The sequence below is a fragment of the Podarcis vaucheri genome, assembly GCF_965113315.1.
Source record: "Podarcis vaucheri genome assembly, chromosome: 13".
Lineage (NCBI taxonomy): Eukaryota > Metazoa > Chordata > Lepidosauria > Squamata > Lacertidae > Podarcis > Podarcis vaucheri.
The window spans coordinates 11789668-11802840 of NC_138751.1; the positions used below are offsets into that span (position 1 = coordinate 11789668).

A 13173-nucleotide genomic window follows, 5' to 3' on the forward strand; every position below is an offset into this window, starting at 1 on the left:
GCCTGAAGAGCTGGCAGCTTCCCTTTCAAACACCCTCCCTTGTGGCATGTTCCCGCTGCCTCCTCTCCTCTCCCCTCTCCTTGGGAATCCTCCAGGCAGCTGCTGCTCCTGTCACTGGTCTCTGAGCTACCCCCTTACCTCAAAAGGGGTACCTCCTAACACTGTTCCACAGGGGCCTTGGAAGCACCCCTGGTCAGCCCCAGAGGCAGCATTGTAGCCCAAGCTGTGGAAAACTTTGGGAGGCCAAGTCACAAGAGGGCATCAGAGGAGGGAGAAAAGGAAAGAGGAAGAGAGGCCAGTGTTGACTGTGGCACCCCTGACCATCATTCAAGGCACCCCAGGATGCCATGGCACACTGGTTGAAAACCACTGACTCTTACTCTGGTAGGAAGCATTCATTCAGAAGACTGTCATGGTGGCCCATCAGTGTAAGGCAGTGATAGGCACTGTTATGCTGTCCAGATGTTTCTGGACTACAGCTTCCATCATCCTTGATAATAATGGTCTGTTGAAAACTGATGGGAGCTGATGTTCAGCAACATCTGGAGGGCCACAGATTGACTACCCCTGGTGCAAATAAGAGTGGGGTGTAGAATAAGGCTCCATCTCTAGGGAGATATTGTTCTGCTAGGGGATGTCAAATATTAGGGACCTCTGAGTCTGGAGCACTGTCTACGTATGGGCAAGGTGAGTCACTTCCTGTCTCCCTTCACAGCCCCAGGTCAATTGAGGTATGAAATTCCAGAAGTGTAGAAATCCAAGCTTATCCTGGGAATTCTAAAATTGATTAGAGGTGTCTTTTTGTGCCCAGAATTTCTAACGGAGTGCACATGTGATTTTCAGTTTGGATCACTTTTAAATGTTCTGCTTCAACATATTATGAACAACGTAAATGAATATATACATGTAGGGGCTTCAAAATGAATCAAACAAAACACGATACATGACTTTATAGAATTAGACTTTATAGAATGGTTGGGTTGGTAATGAACATAGAGTCAGTTCTTGACTGGCTTCCTTGAGGTGTGATGACACAAGCTGGAAACTGAATCTTGAGTGTGGCAGTGGGCAAGCTATCTTTGGCCATTAGTACTGGATTCTTACCTTCTTCTTCATCCTTACCTAAACATAAAGTGAGTATCTTTATTGCCTGGTTCCCTCTATTTACTTGCCATTACTTTCTGCAGCTTTTGAAATGACTCAGTCAACTTTTTACACTGTTTTGGTTGCTAGTGCAGTTAGGCATATAGTGAAGACAAAGTACCGTATCTTGCATCCAACGTTCTGCAATTCATGGCTGTCTCACCTGAACTTGATAAATGCCCAGATCACCCAAAATAGGCTCAGTTTGGCTTGGGGTCATGGTCAACCCTGCTGGATAGACTAAAGGACTCAGTAAAAGGCAGCTTCTCAAGTTCTTGCATTCCTTTTCTCTCTGAACTCCATCATCTCCACAGGAGAGGTTCAGGGATTCTTGGGAAGATAGGTGGCATCCCATGGATGCAGGAGAAGATGAGTAAGGGGGCATGTAGGCATTCAAGTGGTTGGATATCATCCACAGTTTCTTGCATACACATAAGCCCAGTTCATTTACACCTCATGCTGGATATCAAGAACATAAATGGTAAGACAATCTCTATTGTTATTTTCATCATTTTGTTATTTTGATCATTTCAGGTAACTTCCTTTCTTGAAAAACCACAGGGAAATTACCATGCCAACAAGTCTACAGATTCTAAATACAGAAATGACAAACTCTACTGTTCTTTACATCTTTCTCCGTATCAGCTGCTCTCTGTTATTCAGCTCAGGCCTCACCACAATAATGTAGCATTTAGGGGAAAAGATGCAACCCAGCAGCCCAGCACTGGAAGCCAAGATGGAGAAGATCTCCACAGCCACCATGTATTTTCCTCTAGTGCTCAAGTACGTGGGAATAAAAGAGAACCAAACACTGCAGAAGACCAGCATGCTGAAGGTGATGAACTTGGCTTCATTGAAGCTGTCTGGCAACTTCCTGGCTAAGAAGGCCACAGTGAAGCTGATAATGGCCAGGAAGCCCATGTAGCCCAAAATGCAATAGAACATGAGAACTGACCCTTCATTACATAAGAATATAATTTCTTCACTGCTTGAGTGCATGTCCACATCTGGGAATGGGGCCGAGGTTGCGAGCCAGAAGACACAGAGTCCCACTTGAACAATGGAGCCGGAAAGGACAATGGAATAAGCCAGTTTTTTGCCTACCCACTTCCTGATTGTGGAATCTGGCTTGGTAGCCATGAATGCCAAAACCACTGAAATAGTCTTGGCCAAGATGCTGGAGAGGGCCACAGAGAAGACAATGCCAAAAGCCATTTGTCGGAGTGGGCAGGTTGCCTTATTAGGCATTCCAATGAACATCAAGGAGCAGAGGAAACACAAGAGGAGGGAGATGAGGAGAATGTAAGTGAGGCTTCTGTTATTGGCTTTGACGATGGCAGTGTCCCGGTGCTTAATGAAAATGCCAAGTACCATAGCTGTAATCAGAGAGAATAAAAGCACAGAGAAAGTTGAAACAATGGCCAAAGTTTCACCAAAGCCTAGGACGTTTGGTTTCTTGGGAATGCACTGATCATGCTCTTCATTTGGATATTGATCCGGAGGACATCTGGCACAGGTTTCCAATCCTGAAAAAAGGTGATATAACCATTGGAAACAACTCAAATAAGCTTATGAGGTTTTGTTTTGTTTTGTTTTTACACAAGTCCCCTTATGATAGTGTTTGCATGAGGAAAAGTTTCAAAACCTTTTTGCCCAAATGCTTGTGTCCTTTTTTTAAAAAAATAATATTTATTAAAAGTTTAAGAATTAAAGAATAAGAAACAGAAAAAATAAACAGTACAAATCAACACATTACAATACATATACATAAAAAAAGCAAAGCATAAAAAACACAATACATCAAAACAAAAACAAAAATAATTAAAAACATGTCCAATATTTCCATATCATTATCTTTCATTAACTTGTTTCATCGACCTCCTCACACCTCCCTTTTTGTATTCTAGTTATTAATTGTTTCAGCAAATCCTTTCCATCTTTCACTATTTTCTATCATATAATTATCATAATTTATTTTAACCTTATCTTACCATTAATACCCTAAAACTTATTTATACTTAAGTCCTTATAACATTTCTACTAAAGCCATATAATTTCATTCCAACATTTTTCTAACACTCATTAATTTTACATTTCTCTAAATAAAATTAAATTAAAATTCCAATCCTCTTCCACCGTCTCCTCTCCCTGGTTTCGGATTCTGTCAGCCCTTTCTATCAATACCATATAGTCCATTAACCTGGTGACCTTCTGTCCGAGGCTCTTAATTCTCTTCCCTGTCCCTTCTGCAGATCTTCTTCATATATATCCATGCACATTACTTTGTCTTCTGCTGATCTTGGTCTTAATTTCCTTCCTTTGGCCCTGAGGAGTAGATCTCGGGGGAGCTCAAACCTAGCAATGTCTTTATTCCTTCTCAACAGGTCAGCCCATTCTCCATAGTCTGAACTAAAGTCCAAAAGATATTTCAGAGCGCCACTCTCCCCCTGACCCAAATCCAAATCCCAAAGGCCAAAGCATCCCTGCATAGGAGGATCTATCCAACTTTCCTTCTCCAGTCCAAGCAGGGTTTCATCCCACCAAATCTGACTTTCTCTAGATTCAATCATAAAAGGCAACAGCTTATTTTCATCAAATTGCCTCTGGGAGGCTAGGGCTCCCTCCACTTGAATTACTTGAGATTCAACAACAACTTTCTCATTCATCTTCTCCACAGCTTGCCATGTCAAAACAGATTCCTGGGTCAATTCCTGAGTAATTTCTGTATACGTATTCCCTTTTTGTCCCAATTCGGCTGCCCCCCCCCCCAAGTTGTCAATTTTAGTAATCCTCACATCCGTCTTCTCATGAAGCTGTTCCAGTAAAGCACTTGTTTTGCAAAATGCAATCCTAGGGCTTCTTCTGTCAACATTCTTGTCCAAGGTCAAACTCTAGTTCTCACACTCTTTAATCTCTGCAACTGGAAAATTCCCCGGATCCACTCCTGCAACAGTTCCAAAAGCTCCCTCTAAAGGAAACAATTTCTATTTGTATCCATCCTTTTAAGCACAGATCCAGCCACCGAGCTAGTTTCAATTTTCAGTTACTTCCCCCCTCCTTTTTAAATGTAAAAGGAAACAATTGAAACAATGTATTACTCTTATTTAACTGTCAACATCATTTTGTTACCTCCGAGGATGTGGACAGGCTGCTTGGACGAGTGAAACCAACCACCTGTCTCCTGGATCCTTGCCCATCCTGGCTTATAAAAGCTAGCCGGGAAGGACTGGGCGATGGGCTTCGTGGGGTGGTGAATGCTTCCCTCCGTGAGGGAGCCTTCCCAGACCCGCTGAAAGAGGCGGTTATTAAACCGCTTCTTAAAAAACCATCTTTAGATGCGGCCACGATGGCCAATTATCGCCCAGTCTCAAATCTTCCATTCTTGGGCAAGGTGATTGAGCGAGCGGTTGCCGAACAACTCCAGGCACGCCTGGAAGAAGCAGACCATTTGGATCCCTTCCAGTCGGGATTCAGGCCTCATCATGGGACTGAAACTGCCTTGGTCGCACTGGTTGATGATCTCCGGCGGGCTAGGGACAAAGGTGAGAGCTGTTTCCTAGTTCTGCTGGATCTCTCAGCGGCGTTCGATACCATCGACCATAGCATCCTTCTGGACCGTCTTGGGGGGCTGGGAGCTGGGGGCACTGTTATACAGTGGTTCCGCTCCTTCCTCCTAGGCCGTGTTCAGAAAGTGGTGGTGGGGGATGAGTGTTCAGACCCCTGGGCTCTCACTTGTGGGGTGCCTCAGGGTTCTGTCCTCTCCCCCATGCTTTTCAACATCTACATGCGGCCGCTGGGAGAGATCATCAGGAGGTTTGGGCTGGGTGTTCATCAATATGCGGATGATACCCAGCTCTACCTCTCTTTTAAATCAGAACCAGTGAAGGCGGTGAAGGTCCTGTGTGAGTGTCTGGAGGCGGTTGGAGGATGGATGGCGGCTAACAGATTGAGGTTGAATCCTGACAAGACAGAAGTACTGTTTTTGGGGGACAGGAGGCGGGCAGGTGTGGAGGATTCCCTGGTCCTGAATGGGGTAACTGTGCCCCTGAAGGACCAGGTGTGCAGCCTGGGAGTCATTTTGGACTCACAGCTGTCCATGGAGGCACAGGTCAAATCTGTGTCCAGGGCAGCTGTTTACCAGCTCCATCTGGTACGTAGGCTGAGACCCTATCTGCCTGCGGACTGTCTCGCCAGAGTGGTGCATGCTCTGGTTATCTCCCGCTTGGACTACTGCAATGCACTCTACGTGGGGCTACCTTTGAAGGTGACTCGGAAACTACAACTAATCCAGAATGCGGCAGCTAGACTGGTGACTGGGAGCGGCCGCCGAGACCATATAACACCGGTCTTGAAAGACCTGCATTGGCTCCCAGTACGTTTCCGAGCACAATTCAAAGTGTTGGTGCTGACCTTTAAAGCCCTAAACGGCCTCGGTCCAGTATACCTGAAGGAGCGTCTCCACCCCCATCAGTCTGCCCGGACGCTGAGGTCCAGCGCCGAGGGCCTTCTGGCGGTTCCCTCACTGCGAGAAGCAAAGCTACAGGGAACCAGGCAGAGGGCCTTCTCGGTAGTGGCGCCCGCCCTGTGGAACACCCTTCCAGCAGATGTCAAGGCGATAAACAACTACCTGACATTCAGGAGACATCTTAAGGCAGCCCTGTTCAGGGAAGTTTTTAACGTGTGATATTTTATTGTATTTTTGGTTTTTATGGAAGCTGCCCAGAGTGGCTGGGGAGGCCCAGCCAGATGGGCGGGGTATAAATAATAAATTATTATTATTATTATTATTATTATTATTGTTCTCAGTCAATGAAGCATTAATCTTACTGACAGTCCGTTCCCAGGTTCAGAACGGTGATGATTTATCATTCTTCACTCTCTCTCCTGCAGGCTTAAACAATAGAATTTCCCCCCTCTTCTCCTGCTTCCAAGGGGGTTTTAGTTATTTTAACCGATGGAGATTTAATCCTTTACAGAAAACTTTCCAGGCTTTAGCTTGCAACATCTTTGCTTTACTCTGTTTACAAGAAAGGAAGGCGGACTTCCTGTTTGAGACCTTCCCGTTTCAATGCCAAATTAAAAAGTTTAGAAATCCAATTTTCCATTCTACTCACGGGTAGTTGTTTAGAGTCCAATTGTCCACAGGAAAAAGTCAGCACTCTCCGGCAACAGCAATGCGGCTTCACAACGTGAAAGAAGCAGTCAATTAAAAGCACCGCGCCGCTCACCCCACATCGCTCCGGATCCCCAAAACTGGGTCTCCCTGCGAGTAGGGGGGCACAAAAGGTGCCAGCCGAATCCCACGTCCACAGGCTTCTCCTGCCTGTGGTTTTTAATGGGTCTCCGCCTCGCCGTGGCGGTTTTCCTGTTTTCCACAGAGCGGATTCCTCCCGATCAGAGGAAATCCGCCATTGCCAGAGGCGCCAACCCGGAAGTCTCAAAATGCTTGTGTCTTAAATGCTTTGAAGATAAGGTCCCCAAAGAGATTTCTTCTTAGAGAAAAAACTACCACTTCTATTGCATCCTCCTTCCCCCAAAACTATAGTTTCTTCCATGTAAAATTTTTACGTCTTGTTGCATCAAAACAGAGCGGGCAGACATACAATCATGGTTTAAATTGTTAAAATGTGTTATTAAGATGTGGCAGTACAGCAGTGCCCCACTTGCAATAGGAAACTGCATTAAACAATTTAGAATTTGTGTGGATACAATGTTGGAAAATCTTTACATTACAGATCAAGCTCACATCCTCATGGTATACTCCCTAGAAGGTTAAGATAATTTCTTCATAGTGGCAGCTTTTACTGAGATTGAAGTGAAATCATTCTACTATTCTTCATAAACAATATAAATTGGTATCAGACAGAGCAAACCCCACTTCCAATTTGATCAGAATATGTTAAAATAACTTGTATATGGTACTATGACATCTCTCACCCTTCTCATCTGAGAACATCCCACGAGGACATGGATCACAATCATAACAACAAAACTTCTTCCCCTCCTTCTTTTTCTTCTCATAACCAGGAAGGCAGTTGGCATTACATAAGGAAAGGGGTGGCACCTATCCAAAGGGACACGAAGGGGTTAATATTAAGAAAATGTTTTAGGGGATTCATCTAACATTAGGTGATCTACCAGTAAGTAGGAGGGCCAGAAATGTTAATGTGCCAAAGCAGCACATACAGTGCGATAAAAAGCTACAGTTCAAAGCATCATACAAACACAAGAAGATTACAATTTTTCATATCTAGATTGATTAATGCTGCAACCATCACATAATTCAATCTAATACTACTATTGGTTATTTGTTTTGATGGAATTGCAGCCTCATGCCCTTTGCTTTAGGAAATTCACTTGATGTCCCTTTAGTGAGCTCCAAGGTGTTGGGATTTGGAAGTAGTGAAATATTGTGGTTCTGCTCATATTTGGACAGCCCGTACCACTTATACCATTGGAATAAAGTGAAGATGAAGTGAAGATGGTGGGCAGATGTACTGGGGTTGTGATGGACTGGCTTTATAAAACCAGCTTTATAAAAAGACAGGGGACTACAATACAATGTGTACATATAATAAGTTGGAACTTTTTGTTCTCTACAAAATCAGTTTATAAATTCTGGTGTCATTTTTCAAAAAGAAATATTTCCAACATTTCCCCCAATGATTCTCAATATATGAAAAAAGAATCTCTTCATCCTTCATATACAAGGAAATGGGCATGGTATTTAGCAAATATTGGTTTAACAATTCTGAAAGCAAAATGGTTGTGGGCATTAAAATATTCCAAAAATGCTTATCCATGTGAACCTGAAAGAGGACTATCTTAAGTCAATATTCCAATGGTACTTTACTTTATACAGAATTTATTTATGTATTTATTTTGGGAAAACAGGCATTGTTCAAGGCATAACGGAATTAAGGCAGATCTAATAAATATCTTTTAAAATAATAATTCCTTTCTGGACCAAAGTACTGAAGATTTCTCCTTCATAAGTCAGCTGTGGTTGAGCTTTTCACAGTGCTGTTTTCTGAGATCTGCTTTTGAGGATATTGATGCCTTCAATGCAGTGGTGTACCTAGGCTCCCTTGTGCATTGGCAAGGAGATATATCAGTGCCTCCAAAGTCGGGAGGGACCATGGAAAAGAAACTCAAAAAGTTTGTTTTTTGTCACCTTTTGTGCTCCTTTGGTCACTTTCTCCTTGGCCATCGGTTCTGCCTCCTGCCCTCCTTGGTCTGTCTGTCTGCCTTCTTTCCTGCATCCCCTCTTCACTTCCTTCCTTCCTTCCTTCCTTCCTTCCTTCCTTCCTTCCTTCCTTCCTTCCTCTGTCTCTCCCTCTCTTTTCTTCCCCCCAAGCCCTGCTTGGCACTCCGCTCACACTTATGATAGTTCCACTGGCCAACTGGGGATGCGGAGCCGCAGAGCTGCTCTGATGGCCAACACCAGCAGCTGGATTCCTCCACTGAGGCACAGAGAGAATCCTTCATGCCTTGCCCAGCAGCCCATGAGGTACATGGATGGGCAGCTGGGCTCCAAGACACTCTGAGGAAGGCATTTTGTGGTCTCCTCCTGGGCTTGGGCCAGTGGCAGAAGCCAATCTGACAAACACCTTCATACACCCCTACTTCTATGATTCCAACTCAACACTAGTCTCAAGCAGCAACAGAAAAATTCACGAAGTCTTTTGTGCATATTGCTGTTTTTTATGAATGTGGTTCATTTGTTTACTTATTCATAAAATTATTAGGAGCAGCATTATTAGCAGTGCCAGCAGAAGTTGGGCAGCACTTCCCTTTTCACCTCATGCGGCAAAACTGCACTCTCTCCCACTTGTGTGCAGTGATTTCCTTACCTGAGTGAAGACTCTGTGCCATTGGATTCCGTTCCCATTAATGATGAGTTCTTTGCCAGGAGGGGCCTGAGGATCCAGTCTTCCAACTTTGACCCTGACATAGGAATTATTTGGGAAAGTGACCAGGTTCGTAACATCAAAGCCAGCTGCTAATTCTCCATGTTCATTTAATGTGATTTCATCCCCAGCACTGTTGTTGAATGAGATTCTCTGCAGCAATGAGTGGAGCTAGGTGGAAAGAGAATCAGAAGTCATCCTGTTTGGGTGTGAACATCCTGTTTGGGTGTCTGAAGGCGGTTAGGGGGTGGATAGTGGCTAATGGATTGAGATTCAATCCCAGCAATACAGAAGTAGTGTTTCTGGGGACAGGGGGCAGGTAGGTGGGGGGGGGGATTCCCTAGCCCTGAATGGTGTAACTGTGGCCTTAAAGGACCAGATGTACAGCCTGGGAGCCATTTTGGACTCACAGATGTTTATGAAGGTGCAAGTCAATTCTGTGTCCAGGGCAGCTTTCTACCAGCTCTAGCTGGTATTCCAGCTGAGACCCTACCTACCTGCCTGTGCACTGTCTCACCAGAGTGGAACATGCTCTGGTTATCTCCCGCTTGGAGTATTTCAGTGCACTTTATGTGGGGCTACCTTTGAAGTTGACTCAGAAACTAAAACCAATCCAAAACACAGCTGCCAGACTGGTGACTGAGAGTGGCTGCCAGGACCATATAACACTGGTCTTAAAGGAAATACATAGGCTCCAAGTATGTTTCCAAGCAAATTTAAAATTTTGATGCTGAGCTTTATAGCCCTTATCGTCTTTGCTCCTATATACCTGAAGGAGCATCTGCACCCCTGTCATTCAGCCCAGATGCTGAATGCAGAAAGTGTGGTTACACTGAGCCACCCGCCCTGCTGAAAGCCCTCCCATCAGATGTCTAGGAAACGAATAACAATCTGACTTTTAGAAGACATCTGAAGGGAGCCCTGTATAGGTAAGTTTTAAATGTTTCATGTCTTGCGTTTTAATTTGACAGAGACTTCCCAGAGTGGCTGGGGTACCCCAATCAGATGAGCAGCTGTAGTCAAACAGCCTGGCACTGGCACCATCACTGCATGGCCCTGGGTTCCCAGGCACCCACAACATTTTTAATGATGGGGCCAGGAGCCCTCAATATTCTGCAGCCGGGAGGGCTCTGGTGGGCCCTCCTGCTGTTGTGATGGGCTCCATCACTACCTCCTGCTGCAGCAGTGGGCGATGGAGCCCCTTACAGACCCTTTGGGAGAAGTCTTAGAGAACCCTCCGAAAGGCCCGGATGGGCCTGCCCGGGTGCCTCCAAATCTGTAACCTCACATGTAGCACATGACATCACACATGCGCACCAGACCCCCTCAATGTGGGTTGAAACATAGTGTACCTGGCCACAAGGGTCATTTCAGGCAGCTTGAGATACACTCTCAAGTGGCTGAGGCATCCCAGCCAGAGGAGTGGTGCATATAAATAATAATAATAAAATATCAAACCTTAAATACTTCCCAATACAGGGCTGCATTCAGATGTTTTCTAAAAGTTTTGTAGTTCTTTATCTCCTTGACATCTGAAGCGAGGGCCTTCCACAGGGAGGGCGTCACTACAAAGAAGGCCCTCTGTCTGGTTCCTGGTTTCATTAATGTATAGTACAATGAAGAAATTATGACATTTCTAGCAGCATGTGTATGTGTGTCATAATTTCTACATTGTACTATACTTTAATGAAATTAAATATATCTCCCCTCCAACTAAATCTTGGTCATTTTTGCATGGTAAAATCACCAATTTTATGGTCTATTTTCCAGTATACTTAAAATCCTTTGCTTAGTCTGGGCTACCCCACATTTTCTTCAAAACATTGCTTTGCACAGTAACTACCATAGAGTTATCAAAATTTTCAGAAGGAAATTAGGAACCACTGGTATAATTAAATGCCAGTAGAAATATTGGAACAGTGCCAGTTGTAAATGTTTAATTTTTTTAGAAAAATTATTAACTTGTCAAGTAGTTGCTGCTTGTGTGTCACTTATGAAAGTCCGTATAATCTAAAGTCTGCTTAGTATAATTATAGGAAATGAAATAATTTAAAGTTAATCTTTGAAGTATTTATTACTTTAATTATTTACTTATAGATGAATGCCAACTCACATTATATTATCAACACAGTGCAGAACACTGAACACTTTGCAAGATGAACACTTTATAAGAGGAAACATTACCTGCCAAGGCTCTACATTCTGAGAAGAGAGTCTGTCTCCACCTTTTGTCCTTTTGCTGATGGCTTCAGAGGAGTACCTAATATGTAAGGCATGTGCCAGAGCATAGACAGCATTATAGATACTGTAGCTGTGGCCGGTCATGCTCATTTCAAAAAATGGTGAAGGAAGGCTCTCCAGCAACTCCTCTCCAGTACATGTGTCTTCTGACGCTGTGGAATTTGAAAGTGAACAACTGAATGCTTGTCCCCAGAAATCGTTGATAAAACCATCTGCATCTGACCAGGAAGGCTTTACACTCCTTAGGAATTCTGAAAAGTCTTGAATCTCATTGGAGTGAATCGCAGACGAGATAGCACCATGGAACATTTGTACATTAATTTCAATAATTTTTTTAAAAGCATATAATATGAAATCAATTTGGGCTGTTGTAATCCATACTTTTCCTCCAGGTTGCTTCCTCTTAGATGGAGGCAATATCAGCTGAATCATATTCCTTACTTCTATAGTACTTGATAGCCATAAAATAGATGTACTTTCTCCATATATAACAACTGCATTAGCTTTGCTTGACATGAAAGCTGGGGTCAAAAGCCTTGTTTCACCCACCATATGAAGTATGTTACCAGTGAAATGCAGATTGTATTCTATTTTTTCAGTGAATTCTGAACAGATTCCATTCTGGAAAAGCATTGGTTCAATGATCTGCAAGAAATGTTCTCCAGCTTCATTATTTGGAGTGATGAGCCCGACCCATTTCCATCCGAAATGCAGAAGTAACTGGATAATTCCCTTGTACTGAAGATCTTCATTGGGGACCATGCGGTAGAAGGAAGCAACTTTGATTTGATCATTTGTGGCTGGTTCAAATGAACCATATGAAATCTGAAAAGGAAAGAGCCAAACCTTTCCATGTGAAAACAAGAATTCACAATGCACCCATTTTCTGAATATAAATCCTGTATATCCCATATTTACTAATCTTAGTCAGGGCCGACCCCCATTTACATAGAAAATATATTGCTCAAAAACCAAACAAACAATATTGCTCATTTAATTTTGTAGATATTAATTCCTATTGTTATGGGAGTCATCACAGCTGCATACTTGTACACAAGGATTCTCTCCAAGAACAGGAGAGCTTTTATCCTGCACTGCCTTCAACAATACTCCAAAGTGGAACTGGAGAAATACAAGCAATTGATCATTTGATCTTTTGGTATATAATCTTTATAACACTTGTAGAGAGAGGTTGATGGCATTTCTACTAAGAACTCTTGTGGGAGGATCTCCTGAAAATTCAGAAGATTTCCTAAATATTGTGCATTTTATTTTTATTCGACCACAATAAGCCATAACATATAAAAGATGCAGAGCTACCAAAGGAGCAGAAACAACTATTTATGTATGTGACTACAGCAGCACGGATACTATTGGCCCAGAGATGGAAAAAAGATAAAGTCCCGACCAGAGAGGAATGGCTGCTGAAGTTGATGGACTATGCTGAAATGCTGAAATGACTGGGAAGAGAAGAACTTTAAGAAGGAATGGGGGAAAATCATAATGTATTTAAGTGAACACGGAAAACAACTAAAAACTCTGACGGGATTTGAATAATGCTTGTAATGTATGAAAACCTATGGTAAAAATGGAATACAGTGGTACCTCGGGATACATACGCTTCAGGTTACATATGCTTCAGGTTACAGACCCCGCTAACCCAGAAATAGTGCTTTGCTTCAGGATGAGAACAGAAATCATGCTCTGGCTGTGCGGCGGCAGCAGGAGGCCCCATTAGCTAAAGTGGTGCTTCAGGTTAAGAACAGTTTCAGGTTAAGAACGGACCTCCGGAACAAATTAAGTACTTAACCCGAGGTACCACTGTGGAGAAAATAAGAGAAACAGTTTGGGGGGGGGGAGATTGATAATAGTAACCATG

At 43.3% G+C, this 13173-nt stretch overlaps 1 protein-coding gene across 1 annotated transcript; it reads right to left on the minus strand.

Moving 5' to 3' along the window:
• Nucleotides 1–1607: 1607 nt before the first annotated feature.
• LOC309516837 (vomeronasal type-2 receptor 26-like) lies at nt 1608–12489 on the minus strand. The gene is made up of 4 exons (XM_082195786.1): nt 11238–12489; nt 8997–9224; nt 7081–7207; nt 1608–2669 (listed from the first exon to the last, which is right to left on the minus strand). Exons 1-4 carry the CDS (start codon nt 12204–12206, stop codon nt 1768–1770), a joined length of 2226 nt encoding a protein of 741 aa, XP_082051912.1. The 5' UTR covers nt 12207–12489; the 3' UTR covers nt 1608–1767.
• Between the last annotated feature and the right edge of the window lie 684 nt (nt 12490–13173).

Bases quoted from the DNA above. Each gene is read 5' to 3' on its own strand.
- LOC309516837 (XM_082195786.1), bottom strand. From the start codon at position 12,206: ATGGGATATACAGGATTTATATTCAGAAAATGGGTGCATTGTGAATTC. The intron at 9,225-11,237 runs GTAATGTTTCCT...CTTTCCACCTAG, and splicing joins AGAATGTAGAGCCTTGGCAG to CTCCACTCATTGCTGCAGAG. The intron at 7,208-8,996 runs GTAAGGAAATCA...CCCTTTGGATAG, and splicing joins GGCACAGAGTCTTCACTCAG to GTGCCACCCCTTTCCTTATG.